Consider the following 17,212-nt stretch of genomic DNA (forward strand, 5'->3'; position numbering starts at 1 on the left):
AGGGAGAGAGGAGAGTTTTGCTGGGTGTATTTTCATTCAGTGGTTCCCCTGCTGTGGATGTGAGAGTGGTTGCTGGGCCTGTAACAGTGTTTTCTCTTCTGTGGGGGAGGCAAGGAAGGGGGCAGGTGACAGTCTCTCCCCTGTGCCAGGAAGGACATGCAGGGTGTTGCTGTGTCTGTGTGTGACAGTCTCTCCCCCGTCTGAGGCCGGGGTGGCGGTTACACCGCTCTCCTGTCAACCTGACCCCCCCAACCCCGAATCCCCACCAGCCCGGGCCCGCTGCCGGGGCAGTTGGCGCATGCGCCCGGGTGATGGGGGGGCGGTGCCCGGCGGTTGCCGGCTGCGCAGTGCCCAGGCAGCGCGCGGGGGGTGCGCGCGCGCGTCAGGTGCTGTCGCCGGGCTCCCTCCCTCCCAGCAGCCGGCCGCCGTTGGCTGCCGGTGACAGGCGGAGCCGGCCTCGCTGCTGCCCGGCATGAGGGGGGGCGGCTGCGCCCCGGCCCCCGCTCACTAGCCCGGCCGAGCCGCGCAGGCGGGCCCGGGGAGCGGCGCGCCATGCGGCTGTGCGGGGCGCTGCTGAAGAGCCCCATCCCCAAGCAGATCGAGCACTACTCGCGCTTCTCCCCCTCGCCGCTCTCCATCAAGCAGTTCCTGGACTTCGGTGAGTGGCGCCCCCGGTGGAGGTGTCAGCCCCAGCTGCCCTCGCAGCAGGGCCCCCCGGCTGCTGTCTCTCTTGGGGGAAGGGAGATGCGCAGCCCCCTCCCCCGCCCGGTTGGGGGAGGGGCGGGGGTGGCATTGGCACCCCCTGGCGTGTGTGTGGTTGGGGGGGCTGAGTGCGGTGCTACTTGTCAGGTACATGCCGCACCACGGGGCGGTGATGCGCCCAGCCCCGCTGTGGGTGAAGAGGCCTCGCTCTCTGCCTCGCTCCTTCGCTGGGCCGGGTGCTCAGCCCGCCCAGCTTGGAGGGGCCATCGCCGTGGGAGGCCGAGCAGGCTCCTTGTCAAGCGGGCTCCTGCGTCCCCTGAGACTACGGCAGCTTTCATGTGTCTCCTCCCACTGGAAAACTTCTGCTGGCTGTTCCGGGTGCTCCCAGGAAGCTGCCGAGACAGCTGCACGCCCTGGCTTGTCCTCTGTGCGGCGCCTCCTGGGGTAACGCTGCTGGTGTGGCTGGCGGGGAACAGGCTGGAGCTAGGAGTGTCCGAAGGACTCAGGCCTTGGCTACACTGGCGCTGTACTGGGTGTGAAAACGCCCCCCCCCCCCCCCCAGCGCAGTGAGTGCAGCTCTGTAAAGTGCCAGTGTAATCAGTGCCTGCAGCGCTGCACGCTCGCTCGCAGTGCTGCAAGCTATTCCCCTCGGAGAGGTGGAGTACTTGCAGCGCTGCGCTGCGAGAGCTCTCGCAGCGCTGCAAGTACTCCACCTCTCCGAGGGGAATAGCTCTCTGAGGAGAGAGCTCTCGCAGCGCTGGCGGCACGACTACACTCGCGCTTCACAGCGCTGCAGTGGCAGCGCTGTGAATTCTCAAGTGTAGCCAAGGCCTCTGATTCCCCTCTACAGACAACCCAGAAAGTCAAACTGACCAGTCAGTTTTCATTGTTAGCATGTGTGAGTGCAAAAATAATGAAAGAAGGTGGGTGAGACCAGCTTCTGTTGGTGAGAGAAAAAAGCTTTCGAGCTTACGCAGAGCTCTTCTTCAGGTTTGGGAAACTAACTCAGGTTATGTCTACACTACAAATTACTTTGGTATAACACATGTTGCTCAGGTTTGGGTTTGAATAATCCACACCCCTGACTGACGTAAGTTATACTGACCTAAGTGCCAATGTGGACGGCACTATGTCGGTGAGAGAACATCTCCTGCCGACATAGTTAGTGCCTCTTGTGGAGGTAGGAGTTATTAAGCCGAAGGGAGAGCTCTTTCCCATTAGCTTAGGCCATGTCTACACTAGCAATCTTACAGCGACACAGCTGTACCAATGCAGAGAGTCCTTACAGCGACACAGCTCTATGCCAATGGGAGAGTCCTTCTGTCGAGCGGTGGTAGCTATATAGGGAGGAGAGCATCTCCTGTCAACATAGTGCTGTCCACACCGGCGCTTCTGTAGGTGTAACTTATGTCGCTCAGAGGGGTGTTTTTTCACACCCCTGAGTGACATAAGTTATACCGACAAAAGGGCTAATGTAGACATAGCCTTAGAGCATCTTCACCAGAAGTGCTACAGCAGTGCAGCTGCTGTTGTGTAGACATAGTCTGAGTGTTGCTGCTAAATACAAGGTGACCTGAAGAAGAGCTCTGTGTAAGGGCTTGGCTACACTTGAAAGTTAGAGCGCATTAAAGCAGCCCCGGGTACACTAACTCCCGATGTGTCCACACTGGCAAGGCACAAAGTGCCTGGACTCTGCAGCTGGAGCGCTCCTGGTAATCCACCTCCAGGAAAAGCATAAAGCTTGCTGTGCCCTGGCTGAAAGACCCGGGTGTCAGTGTGAACGAGGTGTTGCATTACTGCACTGTGATTGGCCTCTGGAAACGTCCCATAATCCCCTGAAGTCAAGTGGCCACTCTTCTCATTGTTTTGAAATCAGCTACAGGAATGTGGATATGCCCTTTTAAAGCTCAGTTTCTGATAGCCGGCATGCTTATCTGCTTCAGGACAAAGCAACCATTACTGTGGAATGCTGCTTGCTTGTGTGTGTGAGAGAGGCTCGGGGGAGGGGGATCTGCAGCTGTCTGAACTTACAAGACAGCATGCTGACACACTCTTAGCCCCCCAAAACACCTACACAAACACACTCCCTGTCACACTCTGCCCCCTCCCCCCCCATTTGAAAAGCACATTGCAGCCACTTGCACTGCTACCACAATGCACTGCTCTTTGTGGCATTGCAAGAGCTGCTAGCGTGGCCACGCCAGTGTGCTTGCAGCTGACAGTATAAACACAGGGCAGCGTTTTCTCTGCTGCGGTCTCCAAAGGCTGGTTTAACTCACAGCGCTCTACATCTGCAAGTGTAGCCATGCCCTAAGATCGGAAAGCTTGTCTCTCTCACCAACAGTAGTTGGTCCTATAAAAAGATATTACCTTACCCACCTTGTCTCTCAAATACAAGGTGAAACAGATTGTTTAGTATAAGTAGTTCACCTTGAATGATCCCGTGAAATGTGTGGTAAGTGGCCCATTAACACCTGTCCAGTCACAGGGAGGAAAAGGTGGAGGTGGGAGAAAGTGGGTTACAGATTGTAATAAACCATAAATCCACCATTTCTATTCAGTCCATCATTTTTAGTATCTAGCAAAGTTATGAGTTTAAGCTCCCAGGCTTGTCTTTTGAAAGTGTTGTGCAGATTTCCTTTGAGGATGAGGACTTATAGGTCAGATGCAGAGTCATTGCTTTGTGAAAAGTGTTTACCCATCACTGATGTGGTGTTTTTATCTTTTATCGTTTTCCTGTGAGAGTTCATTTATACTCACCAACCTTGTCTCTCTAAAGCCTTGTCTACACTGCCACTTTACAGCACTGCAACTTTCTGTGCACACCCCTGAGCAATGCAGTTATATCGACCTAACTCCTGGTGTAGACAGCTATGTCGATGGGAGGGCTTCTCTTGTTGACATAGCTACCGCCTCTTAGGGAGGCGGAGTATCTACGATGAAGCTTAAGGATAGAAGCTCTTGTCAGTGTAGGTAGCATCCTCACTAAGTGCAGCTTTGTAAGTGTAGATAAGTCCATTATGTGTCCCACTTCTGGTGTGCACGAACCCAGTGTGCTGGAGATCAGAACACTTTAGCCAGCAGTATCCACCTGTGCTCTTCATGCCCTTGAGGGGGCCCCTCAACTGAAGGTTTAAAGGGGGCTGAGCGATCAACCAGCCCTCAGTTCCTCCTTGCCTCCTGTGGAGCCAGCTAGCTGTCACTTGCACTTGTGCTCCTCTTTATTCGTTTAGTAACTTTTATTGTAAATAGTTAATAGCGTGGTGTGCAGCTATTAGTATTCAAGAGTATACCGTGTTCTCTCACTCTTCAGTGATTAAGTTTTTTTAAAGGATTTATTAGGGCGTTCCTTCTAGCATTGTAAATCTCCCCTCACCCAGCATGGGGCCTTAGTGTGATACTTACTTGGATGGGTCCTCCATTTAAACCAGTGTTTCCCAAACTTGGGACGCCGCTTGTGTAGGGAAAGCCCCTAGCGGGCTGGGCTGGTTTGTTTACCTGCCGCGTCCACAGGTCCGGCCGATCGCGGCTCCCACTGGCCGCAGTTCGCTGCTCCAGGCCAATGCGAGCTGCTGGAAGTGGCGGCCAGTACGTCCCTCAGCCCGCGCTGCTTCCAGCAGCTCCCACTGGCCTGGAGCAGCGAACCACGGTGGGAGGCGCGATCGGCCGGACCTGCGGATGCGGCGGGTACACAAACCAGCCCGGCCCGCCAGGGGCCTTCCCTAAACAAGCGGCGTCCCAAGTTTGGGAAACACCAATTTAAACCATTTGCTTCATGTTTGTTAATTCTCCAGTCTGTGAAGACTGCTTTCCTTGTGACAATCACTTTGGTACACAGAATGGATGAATTGCAAACCTTTGTGACTGGAACACCGTACAGTCTTCTACAGAGACAACCTTATACTCAAACCATACCCTAAATTCCTCCCAAAAGTAGTTTCGGGCTTTCATTTAAATCAATCCATACACTTAGATGTTTTTTCATTAAACAATATTCATCCAAGGACACGCCACTTTTTTCCTACTTCAGGCCCTAACTTTTTTTTTTTTGAATGAGTCACACAGTAACTTCCCAAATTTTAAATACAATCATGGCTATTGTAGAGCTCAGTCAAGAAAAATAGGTTGAGTTATCAAAAACCCATAATTAAGTGCTTTGGAGCTATTAGGCTAGCAATAGAACTGGCTTGGCCAGTTACCCTAATATTTCCTTGGTTACGGCTATACTTCAGCATTAAGACATTTGTGAGATGGATTCTGCAGCTATAAGGTTAAATTTAAATGTAGCGTAAAAAGTAGGGATCAGACTTTCCCCTCTTTTTTAAAATGACAATATATAAAAATTCAAATATCAAATAGCCACTACATGGATGGCGGGGAAGGAACTCATCCAAATATATAATGTCCTGTGACTAAAGGCTATGGCTATGCTACAGCTTAAGTTGACATAAGTTATGTCACTCAGGGGTATGAATTAGCCACACCCCTAAGCGACATAATTTATGGCGACTTAAGTGCTGGGTGGACTGTGCTATGTCGGTGGGAGAGCTACCGCCACTCGCGGGGGCTGGAGTAATTAAGCTGACGGGAGAGCTCTCTCCTGTTGGCTTAGAGTGGCTACACTAGAGAGCTTACAGTGGCCCAGCTGCTGCGATGCTCAATTATTTGATTTTGATGTTAGCAATGTGTGCAGTGTTGGGGTTCCAGGAGCATGGCATCTGTGAATCAGGACCTATGTTTGTAATGTGCAAAAGAGCTAGCAATGAATGGGACGGCTGACTGTAGATTTGTAGCAGTCCATTAAGATATAACGCCTTGGGGGTTGGAGTCTCAGACTTCTTCAAATGTCTTACTAGATGAGATTTCCATGTCTTAATATGGGAGGGTCTCATGGACCTCCTTCCCTTTCCATTTCTGTGGCAATTACAGCAATTGCTGTTACAGAAAAGTAATCATAGATTCAAGGCCAGAAGGGATCATTGTGATCATCTAGCCCAGTGGTTCTCAAACTTTAACAACTTGTAAACACCTTTCACTAAAATGTCAAGTCTTGCGAACCCCCTCCTGAAAATGAATATTTCCAGGGATTTTCTCCTTTACTTGAGTATAAATTATAAAAGCAGTGATCTTGGAAATATAAAATTTGTTTTTATGACATGCTTATTACACACTATTATTAATTATTATTTGTCATTATAGTACTTTTATTACATTATGAAAACGGCAACACTCTTCCAAGATCTCACTTTCGTAGCTTGTATTGCTTCGAATAAGCCTATTATAAGACAAGGCTCCTATGTTTCATCAAGGAGTATCAGATGTGAAACAGCATGAAGGTATTTAAGAAGCCAACTCAAATCGTTCCTCCTACATAAGCTTTCAGGTCTTGAGCAGTGCAGGCAAACAACGCACATTACAACAGAACTTAAACTTGTTCTTCATAATAATTTTAAAAACAATACAACCACTGATCTAATCTGCCCTCCTATATAACACAAGCCACAGAACCTCCCCAAAACAATACAGAGAACATCTTTTAGAAAAACATCCATTCTTTATTTAAAAATGGTCAGTTATAGATAAGGCTAAGTTTTAGTCATGGGTATTTTTAGTAAAAGTCAGTCATGGCCCTGTGACCTGTTCATGACTTTTACCTGTGACTAAATTTTACCTGCTGGGAGGGGAGTGCTCCTGAGGGCTGCTGCTCCTGGGGGGGGAGGGGGACGAGGGGCAGTGCACGGCCCCCTGCCACTGCTGGGGGGCCGGCCCAGGTCCCCAGCGGCTGTGGGTGTGGCTTGGGACGCTGCCGCTGGTCCTGGATTGCTGCTCCAGGGCAGTGCTGAGGACCAGCTGCCTGGGATTCCCAGAGCAGCAGCCGGTGTGGCTGGCTCCAGGGCTTCCCCACTGCTGGGATGGCCCTGGGGTCAACCGCACCTGCGACTGCAGAATTCATGGAGGTCATGGAAAGTTACGGAAGCCGTGACTTCTGTGATCTCTGTGAATGACTCGCAGCCTTCGTTATAGAGAATCCACCATGACCCTTGATAACTTGTTCCAGTGGTTAATTACTCACACTGTTAAAAATGTATGCCTTATTTCCAGTTTGAATTTGTTTAGCTTCAACTTCCAGCCATTGGATCATGTTATACCTTTGTCTGCTAGACTGAAGAGCCCATTATTAAATATGTGTTCCCCATGTAGGTACTTAGAGTATAATCAACCCCCTTCACCTTCTCTTTGGTACATTCAATAGACTGAGCCCCCTGAGTCTGTCACTACAAGGTAGGTTTTCTAATCGTCTAATCGTTCTTGCGTCTCCTCTCTGAACCCTGTCCAATTTTTCAACATATTTCTTGAATTGTGGATACCGGAACTGGACACAGTGTTCCAGCTGTGGTCGCAGAAATGCCAAATATAGAGGTACAGTACCCTCTCTACTCCTACTTGAGATTCCTGTATTTGTACATCCAAGGATTGCATTAGCCCTTTTGGCCACAGCATTACACTGGGAGCTCATGTTCAGCTGATTATTCACTACAACCCCCAAATCTTTTTAGAATCACCACTTCAAAGTATAGAGTCCCCCGTACTGTAAGTATAGCCTATGTTCTTTGTTCCTAGATGTATATACATTTACATTTATTCATATTAAAACACGAATTGTTTGCTTGTGCCCAGCTTAGAAAACGATCCAGATTGCTCTATATCAATACCTCTTCTTTTCATTATTTATCACTCCTCCCAATTTTTGTCATCTGCAGACTTTATCAGTGATGATTCCAGGTCATAGATAAAAATGCCAAATAGCGTAGGGCAAAGAACTAATCCCTGTGGGACCCTACTAGAAATACACCCGTTCCATGATGATTCTTGTTTACAATTACATTTTGAGACCTATCAATTAGCCAGTTCTTAATCCATTTAATGTGTGCCATGTTAACTTTATATTCTAGTTTTTTAATCAAAATGTCATGTTGTACTAAGTCAAACGCCCTACAGAAGTTTAAGTATATTACATCAACACTATTACCTTTATCAACCAAATTTATAATCTTATAAAAAAGATAGTTTGGGAGGATCTATTTTCCATAAACCCATGTTGATTGGAATTAATTATATTATTGATCAAGTCCTGTATCAGCCGTTCCATTATCTTGCCTGAGATTGATATCAGACTGACAGACCTATAATTACCTGGGTCATCCCATTTACCCTTTTTTTAAAATATTATCACAACATAACTTTCTTCCAGTCTTTTGGAACTTCCCCAGTGTGCCAAGACTTAATGAAAATCGTCATTAATGGTCCAGCGAGCTCCTTAGCCAGCTCTTTTAGAATTCTTGGGTGCAAGTTATCTGGACCTGCTTATTTAAAAATGTCTAACTTCAGTAGCTGATATTCAACATCCTTCTGAGATACCAGTGGAATGGGGAGAGTGTTATCATATGATATGATTACATCATCTACTTTTTTCCAAAATCCAGAACATAAATGTTTATTGAACACTTTTGCCTTTTCTGCATTACTATTGATAATTCTTCCATTTCCCTCTAGTAGTGGACCAATACCATTGTTAAGATTCTTTTTTGTATCTAATATACATTAAAAACTCCTTCATATTGTCCTTAACTCTGCTGGTCATAGTCTTTCCCTTTTGTCCCCTTGCTTCCCTTATCAATTTTCCACATTTCCTAGCTTCTGACTTATCTTTATTACTATCAGCTTCCCGTCTTTTCCATTTGTTAAATAATTTTTTGTTTGTTTTATAGCTGCCTTCGTTTCCCCTCTAAACCAGATCGGTTTTTTTTTACCAATAAAGCCGCCTTCTTCAATTGTGGCTTTTTGGGTATCTAATAAAGTATTCTTAAACATTCCTAATTATCTTTCACATTTTTCTAACTAAATTCTTCTTCCCAGCTGAAAGGTCATAATTGTTTTCAGCTATATGAAATTGGCCCTTTGAAAGCACCAATTATGTTGGAACTAATTTTCCTAATAAGTTTTTAAGGTATATCATGACTCAGTTTCCACACAAGCATTCCTTTATTAGTCCAAATGCCACTTGTTGCTTACATTCAAAACACAAATCTAAGCATATACATGCCTATATTCCATATCCTAGCAACATTACAGTTATAAGCATTGGCCAAAATATTTACAACAGGATCAGGTGTGGGAGGTACCTTCCCATTGTGGTTTGACTCAAGGGGGGGCGGGGAGTTAAAGTTCTGACAAAAAAACATAGGAAACCTTGGTTTTTTTCCTTCACTGTAACAAACAACTGATGTCATTGCTGGTAATTGAACCTTAGCTAAGGCCAGATGAAACCCTGTTCTTTGCCCTGATCAAGACAAGATTAATGACTGGGCCTCTTTCTTCAAGGCTTTCTTATCTCATTTTATCATATTTCTTTCTAACTAGAGAACTAAGCATTTCTTTATAATAAACTAAACAAACCAAATATTTACTGCATGTGTAATCTAATAAACCAGGGATTGGCAACCTTTGGCAGGTGGCCCATCAGGGAAATCCGCTGGTGGGCCGGGCTGGCTTGTTTACCGGCAGCGTCTGCAGGTTTGACCAATTGCAGCTCCCGCTGGCTGCGGTTCGCCGTTCCGGGCCAATAGGGGCTGCCTGAAGTGGCAACGGCCGAGGGATGTACTGGCTGCTGCTTCCTGCAGCACTCATTGGCCTGGAACGGCGAACCATGGCCAGTGGGAGCTGCGATCAACCGAACCTGCGGACATTGTAGGTAAACAAACCGTCCTGGCCCACCAGCGGATTTCCTTGTTGGGCCGCATGCCAAAGGCTGCCGATCCCTGTAATAAACCATATTTCCTGTAGTTCTATAACCTCATCCCTAACCTTAAATAATATAATACTGATATTTCAAGAGTAACTACAAGTTTAACACAAACAATCCTCCAAAAAGAAGGAAATAGTAAGAAAGGTCACATGCTTTTGGCCTATTACTCATGCTGATATCTAAACTCAATTTAAAACCATAGTCCACTCAGGTCTAATGTGGATCTATATTCCTATAAAGCAGTGTTTCTCAGATGCGGCCACCAGAGGCTTTTCTTGCGGCCACAGCCTCCTGGGCGGTGATTGGGGGCGGGGGACAAAGAAGTGGCCCCTCCCCTAAAGCCCCCCTCTGGAGACACAAATGCTGGAGGAGCACCTCTCCATCCAGGGTTTAATTTGTCCGTGGGCTTGCCGGGGCTGAGTAAATCTGCTGTGAAAAGTGATATATGTTTGTTAATATCACTTTTCACAGCCTCCCAGCTAGCTGGGAGGCTGTGAAAAGCGATATTAAAATACAAGTATCAGGTTTCATAGCAGCAGACTTACCAGCTAGTAAGTCTTTTATAAAAAGCGACCAAAGAAGCAAAAGAAACAACAAAAAATACAAGAATGTGCAAAGCATATTATTTGTATTTCTATTCTGTTTAGGTCCAGTAAAGAATAGAGACCACTGTACACTATTTTTATTATTGAGTCTGCGCAAAAAAAACAAGAACAAAAAAACCCTACATAAGTAAACTACAACGATTTGGACATGTGCATGTTTATTTGTTTTTCCTAAAATTAAGTATTTTAGGAAAAATTTTCAGAGTGGCCACTAGCAAGAGTTGGTGGCTGCACTCTGAGGTCACCAAAAAAATTCTTGTGAGAACCCTTGGCTTGTCTTGAGATACATATCTCTCCCCCCTCCCGCCTGCTGCGGAAGCCCTCAAGCTGGGGCTGGGAAGGGGGGGGGGGGGGTCTCTCCCCAGCCGCTGCAGCCCTGCACGCTCCAAACTGCCCCCATCCTCCCACCTCACCCCACAATCCTCCCATGACTTCCATGACTCTTTCCTCTCCTGGTTGTTCTCCTGCCTCTCTGATAACTTCTTTAACGTGTCCTTCAGAGGATCATCTTCATATCACTGTTTAGCTTTCTCTGAAGTTTCCTCAGGTCTCTGTCTTGGTCACCTTCTCTTTTCCCTCTAAACCTTATCTCTGGGTAATCTCACCTGTCAACATAAATTCTATGATGAAGACACAGATCTACCTCTGTACTCCAGTCTTCTTTCCTGTACAGCCTAAACTCTGACATCTCCACATGGATGTCTAGCCATCAATTCAAGCTCAGCATGGCTAAAATGGAGCTCATAATCCGCCCCGAAGTCCCCTCTTGCGACCTCCTTTTTCGATCATTGTGGACACCATCACCATCCTGCCTGTTGCTCATGCCCATAACCTGGAGATCATTTTCAACTTGGACCCCTCTCTAGGACCTCACATCCAGGCTATGTCTAAATCTTGCATATCCTTTCTGCATAATATCTTTGAGATACAGCCTTTCCTCTCCATCTACACTGCTAAACACTAATCTAAGTTCTCATCACCTTGTGTCTTGATTACTGCAACATACTTCTCTCTGGCCATGACAAATGCAATCATGCTGTGCTCATACGCATTTAGCTGCTGCAAAGATCATTTTCATAGCACATCACTGTGATGGGTTGGGTCACAGAAACCCCCTTGGGTCTGCCACCTGATGTGCTGGGACTACCTCTGAGCCCGTTTTCCCTGCCAGCTTGGGACTTCAGTACCTTGCCTTGTTTGAGCCAGACATGCTAGCCTGCTGCAAACACAGATCCAAGTCGGAACCACGTCCCCCCCAAGCTGCAGGCTTAACTGAAAACAGCTTAAGTGCTCCTGCCTCCTGCACTCAAATACCCAGCTCCCAATGGGGTCCAAACCCCAAATAAATTTGTTTTACCCTGTATAAAGATTATTATACAGGTATTAATACATACGCTGGGTTAATTAATACGTAAAAAGTGATTTTATTAAATACAAAAAGTAGGGTTTAAGTGGTTCCAAGTAATAACAGACGGAACAAAGTAAATTACCAAACAAAATAAAATAAAACACGCAAGTCTAAGCCTAATACAGTAGGAACCTAAATGCAGGTAAATCTCCCCCTCAGAAATGTTCCAATAAGCTTCTTTGACAGACTAGTCTCCTTCTAGTCTGGGCCCAATCCTTTCCCCTGGTACAGTCCTTGTTCCAGCTCAGGTGCTAACTAGGGGATTTCTCATGACTGCAGCCCCCTTCGTTCTGTTCCACTCCCTTATATATCTTTTGTATAAGGCGGGAATCCTTTGTCCCTCTCTGGAAAAGCACCAAGTTAAAGATGGATTCCAGTTCAGGTGACATGATCACATGTCACTGTAAGACTCCAAGCCTTCATTCTTCTGGCCTGACTCTCAGGACGGCTTGCAAGTAAACAGAGCCATCTACGGTCAATTGTCCTGGTTAATGGGAGCCATCAAGATTCCAAACCATCATTAATGGCCCACACTTTGCATAATTACAATAGGACCTCAGAGTTATATTTGATATTCCTAGTTTCTGATAGAAGAATGATAAATTCATACAAATAGGATGAATATGTGCAGAAGAACATAACCTTTGCACAGATATGTTACATGGCATATCTAGCATAAAACATATTCCAGTTATGTCATATTTACATTCGTAAGCATATTTCTATAAAGCATTATGGGGTGCAACGTCACAGTCGCTTTCACCATGTCATCCTTGTCTCTGCATCCACCCACTATCTTTCCCCTTTATCTCATCGAACATAAGCTACTTGACTTCACTTTTAAGGCCATTCACAACTTATCACCACCTTACTTTTCTCTCATGTGCCATTGAAAGGTCAGCTCCTGCGTCATAGCCCAGGATGCCAGCCTCCATCTCCCACTTCTTAAATTTTCAAACAAGTACTTTTGTGCTTTTTCCCATGCAGTACTTCATGCTTGAGAGAAGCTCCCCCTAAACATCTGCAAATCTAATGTATTCTCTTTCTTCAAATCCCTCCTTAACTCTCCTTTTCCGTGATGCCTACAAAAACTTGACAACAGTTAGGCTGCTGATATGTCGAGACCTCTGCCTATCATGCTGACTGGTATTACTTCATTGTTTCCTTGTACTCCCCTGTCAATCTGTCTGTATTCATCTATTGTCTCATCTTATACTTAAATTGTAATCTCTCTTGGGCAGAGACCATCCTTTTGGTCTACATTTGTACAATGCCTAGCTCATTGGGATCCAGGTCTATGACTGGGGATCCTAGGCACTATGGCAATACAAATAATTAACAATGATAATATATTAATTCCCAACTCCTAGATAGGAAGTGTGTTCTTAATTCACACTGATATCTTGTCTATAATCAAACTGTAACTCTTTCACTGAACTTGGTTTAAAAGGTAGCTTTTTGCTTGGTGGCTGGATAATATATAAGTTCAGAAGAAATAAATATTTGTCCACACAAACAGCTAGCATGAATGAGTCATTGCCTGTTGCAATTTTTATCATCCTTGGCATATGTGGCACTGGAAAATAAATAAAAAGGTAAGCCTCTTTGTCCTGAAGATTGGATATTCTAATCCTATTATGGGGCCTGACTTTTCTCTTTACCCTCCCACCTTCTTCATCCATTTATGAAGTAGCAGTAGTCATTTGGGGAGATTCATACATCCTTTTATCGGATACAATACAATCTCCAATTTTTTTTGTGAACCAAGACACTCTTGAAACCTGGCATTTTTCCCTTTGTCATGTTGTCTGCAGTGGCGATACTAACTAATTTTAAACTAATTTCATTGTGATCTAAATAAAGTGATGTATTTTGAATGCCTATAGTCTCTAGCGGAAGTAGTAATATATGAGCAGGGCTCAAAAGCCTGCCAAGCCAACTGAGTTAATTTGGGATGAGGAGCTGCTGCATTTCTCAGGGTAAGGGGAGAGCTGGCAATCAATGCAACTGGAACTGGTGCTGAGAGCAGCCAGAACCACTTCTTTTTACTGGAGGAGTAGGGCAGTGAGGATCAGAACCAGGTGCAGTAGAATAGCTATGTGGTAGAGAGCCCCTTTAATGTTTTGGAGCTTGTGGTAGCAACCTTCACACGCCTCCTTCCTCTTCTCCCTGCCTCAAAGCAGGCTGGGAAGAGGAGTGAGGTTGAAGGGAGGAGTCTGTAAGCATAGGCGTCGACTGCATGGGTACTCCGGGCTTGGAGCACCCACGGGGGAAAATTAGTGGGTGCTCCGCACCCACCGGCAGCCAAGCTCCCCTCACCTCTTCCCCGCCTCCTTTCTTGAGTGTGCCACGTTCCTGCTCCTCCCCCTCCCTCCCAGCACTTCTGCCCACACCTAAACAGCTGTTTGGTGGCGCTCCGGGAGGGAGGGGGAGGAGTGGGGACACAGTGCACTCAAGGGAGGAGGCGGGGAGGAGGTAGGGCAGGGACTTGGGAAAGGGGATGGAATCAGGGCGGAGTGGAGGCGGAGCAGGGGTGGGAAGAGGCAGGGCGGGGGTGGGGACTTGAGGGAAGGGGTAGAGTGGGGGCGGGGCTGGGGGCAGAGGTGGGTCGAGCACCCACTGGTGGGAGCAGAAGTCGGCGCCTGTGTGTGTAAGGGAAGAGATGTGGCAGTGTAAGTTAAATACATGGCTTTTGGGGACCACTGTGTTGAGTGGGTGGAATAGGTATTTTTCACTCAGGATAGTAAGTCATCCTCAAGCTAATACCTGTTAGGAAAATTTTTCAAATTATGTATCAGAGAGAACAACTCCAATTGTGTTCCCCTCTAATAGCATTGTGTGTTAAGACCACCTTTATACTACATGTCAACAGCTGTCTATAGACTATATATTAAAGGCTGCCTAGCAATGTTCCCTCTAATTTTTCCATCCATGTGCGGAATGAATTCTGTTATGTGCAGCACCGATATTGAGGTAATGTGTGGATGTGCGCCACCAGTACAAACAAAAAACCTAGATTTAATATATATTTTTAAAAAGTTCTTAGGTATGGAAGAAGAAGAGAGAATATTAAAACAAGGGATAATTAACAAGGTGCACTACTTAAGATGTTTGTTTAATATGAAATCAAATAAAAAGAAAATTAACACTGCTCTTGGAGTACATGTATTTTATCATCCTTTCTAACTACTCAAGCTAGTAAACACACCAAAATGTGGCATACTGAAAACAGCTATATAAATAAAAAAGGCATGGCCATTAAGTGAAAGCATAAAAAATATGCACCACAGGCCCAATTTAATAACCTACTGGCATAGACCACTAAATCTTCAGGGAAAGCCGCTCTCGAAAAAATAAAGCATCTGCCAAAACACTAGCATGCAACAGACTTTTGCAGTCCACAAAACTATCCCTCTTGCATGCATATTATTTGCACACATAGCTCAGCTTTAAGATGCTAAACAAATCTATGCGTCAACTAGAAATAATCATGCTCTCTTTGAAAATACTAATACAATATTTTCTGATACTGGAAAGGAGAGTAAAAGGCATTCACTCAGGCATATACAATTTCTATGGGATGTCAACTCTTAATTTAATATTTCACACACACACAACAGTAAAAATAAATAATAAAGCAACACAGAGAGCAAACAAAACCATAAATAAACAAATAATACTGAAAATATGAAAGGAAATAAAACATCAAGTGGTTGGTTATGGGTATTTTAAATTAGTGTTTAGGACCCACGCTGTGCAAATGCAACAGAGCCCTGTAGAAACAGGCAAAGTTTTCCTGGTTTCACACTGTGTGTCACCAACTTAAAAACGCAGGCTGGGTCTACACTACAGCGGGGGTCCGACCTAAGATACGCAACTTCAGCTACGTGAATACCATAGCTGAAGTTGCGTATTTTAGGTCGGCTTACCTGGCGGTGAGGACGCGGGAAAGTCCACCGCTGCCGCCGACTCCGCTGCCGCCTCTTGCCGAGGTGGATTTCCGGAGTCGACGGCAGAGCGATCAGGGATCGATTTTACCGCGTCTTCACTAGACGCGGTAAGTCGATCCCCAATAGACCGATTGCTACCCGCCGGATCGGCGGGTAGTGAAGACATGCCCTCAGAGTGGGCTCATTAAGTTTTTACAAGCCCCTTTTACACATGGCTTTGGTGTTTGCAGACAGATCCCTGCTTCAAAGAGCTTGCAAATAAGGTCTTCGTCCTACAAAGCACCTAATACCAAACCTAGTGCTTGCTACTTATGAATCAATGGGAGTACTCCGAAGAGCCAGAGCTATACTAGATAGCAAAGATCTGGCCTTAATGATTTCCAATACCTCTCCCCAAACGAATTCTAAAAGTTAATGGAAATCACTTGTCTGGAATCCAAGTGCTATCCATTAAGTTTTAGAAATTGTTTGGGGAGAGGCATTTCTCCTGGCCACTGCAGCCCCTGAGCTGGGACTGGGACATGACAGGTTAGAAAATAAGAGTGATACTGCAAATCAAACTTTAAATCTGTACTACATATTCCCAGACAAAGCTAAATCCAAACATTTTAAGCAGCTGGTGGAGGTAACATTCATTTTAGGAACTAGATTAATCTATGTACCAGTTAAGCAATTCTGAAATGCCATCCGATGCAAAAGCTAGGCATAAATAATACATTGTCACTTTTGTGATTATAAAAAAGTTATTAAATGTGATTAATGACCGTTTTGGGGAGAAGAGGAGATTATTTGGATTCCTTTTAAAAACAAACAAACCAGAGTTACTGGATTATTCTCCATCCAGAAGTCTCTCCTCTCCCAACACCCACAGCACAGCTGGAGCTGGGAGATCTGAGAGTGGGACTCAGTCTCTCCCAGCCTCCACAGCCCAGCTGGGGCTGAAACAGATAAAATCGGACTCTCCTTTGCCTGCTGTCACAGCGGGCGTCTCTCCCCAGCTACTGCATGCAGCCCAGGTGGGGCTGGGACGCCCCAAACGTAGTCCCCACCCCCACCTGACCCCATCTATGTTATATTTCCCCCACACCCACCCCCTATTTCACCCCCTTCATCTTCCACGTCCTCTCCAGGGTCTAGGAGGCATCTAATTAGTGGAGCCACAGCCACGCCTGCACGGCTCCACTAATTAGGTGCCTCCTAGACCCTTCATTCCCTTGTGTGTGGCTGCCCAGGCACACACCTTAGAGCAGGGGTCTCAAACTCAAATGACCACGAGGGCCACATGAGGACTAGTGCATTGAACCGAGGGCCGCATCACTGACACCCCCTGTCGCTGCTTCTGGCCCCGCCCCCACTCCGCCCCGCCCCTTCCCCACCTCTTCCCACCCCTTCCCTGCCCCATTCCAACCCCTTCCCCGAAGTCCCCACCCCAACACTACCCCCAGGGGGTGCAGAAAGGGTGCAGGGTGCGTTGGGGGCTCAGGGCCGGGAGTCGAGGTGCAGGTGGTGTGCAGGGTGCGGCAGGGGGCTCAGGGCAGGGCGTTGGTGGGTGGGGTGCAAGAGGGTGAGGGGTGCGGCAGGTGGCTCAGGGCAGGGAGTGCAGGAGGGGTGTAGGATGTGGCAGGGGGCTCAGGGCAGGGAGTTGGGGTGCAGGAGGAGTATGGGATGTGGCAGGGGTCTGAGGGCAGGGGGTTGGGGTGTGGGATGTGGCAGGGGGCTCAGGGCAGGGGGTTGGGGTGCA

General features: G+C 46.6%; 1 protein-coding gene across 1 annotated transcript in view; it reads left to right on the plus strand.

The window, feature by feature from the left end:
* The first annotated feature begins 427 nt into the window (after nucleotides 1-427).
* Nucleotides 428-17,212, plus strand: part of LOC113406044 (pyruvate dehydrogenase (acetyl-transferring) kinase isozyme 3, mitochondrial) — an 87,412-nt gene continuing 70,627 nt past the window's right edge. Inside the window, exon 1 of the mRNA XM_026648208.2 lies at nucleotides 428-658. Within this exon, the coding sequence (XP_026503993.1) occupies nucleotides 553-658 (106 nt within the window). The 5' untranslated portion in view covers nucleotides 428-552. The remainder of the gene's footprint in view (nucleotides 659-17,212) is intronic.

The sequence above is a fragment of the Terrapene carolina genome, unplaced genomic scaffold, assembly GCF_002925995.2.
Source record: "Terrapene carolina triunguis isolate 2854851 unplaced genomic scaffold, T_m_triunguis-2.0 Scaffold22, whole genome shotgun sequence".
In the NCBI taxonomy this organism is placed as follows: domain Eukaryota; kingdom Metazoa; phylum Chordata; order Testudines; family Emydidae; genus Terrapene; species Terrapene triunguis.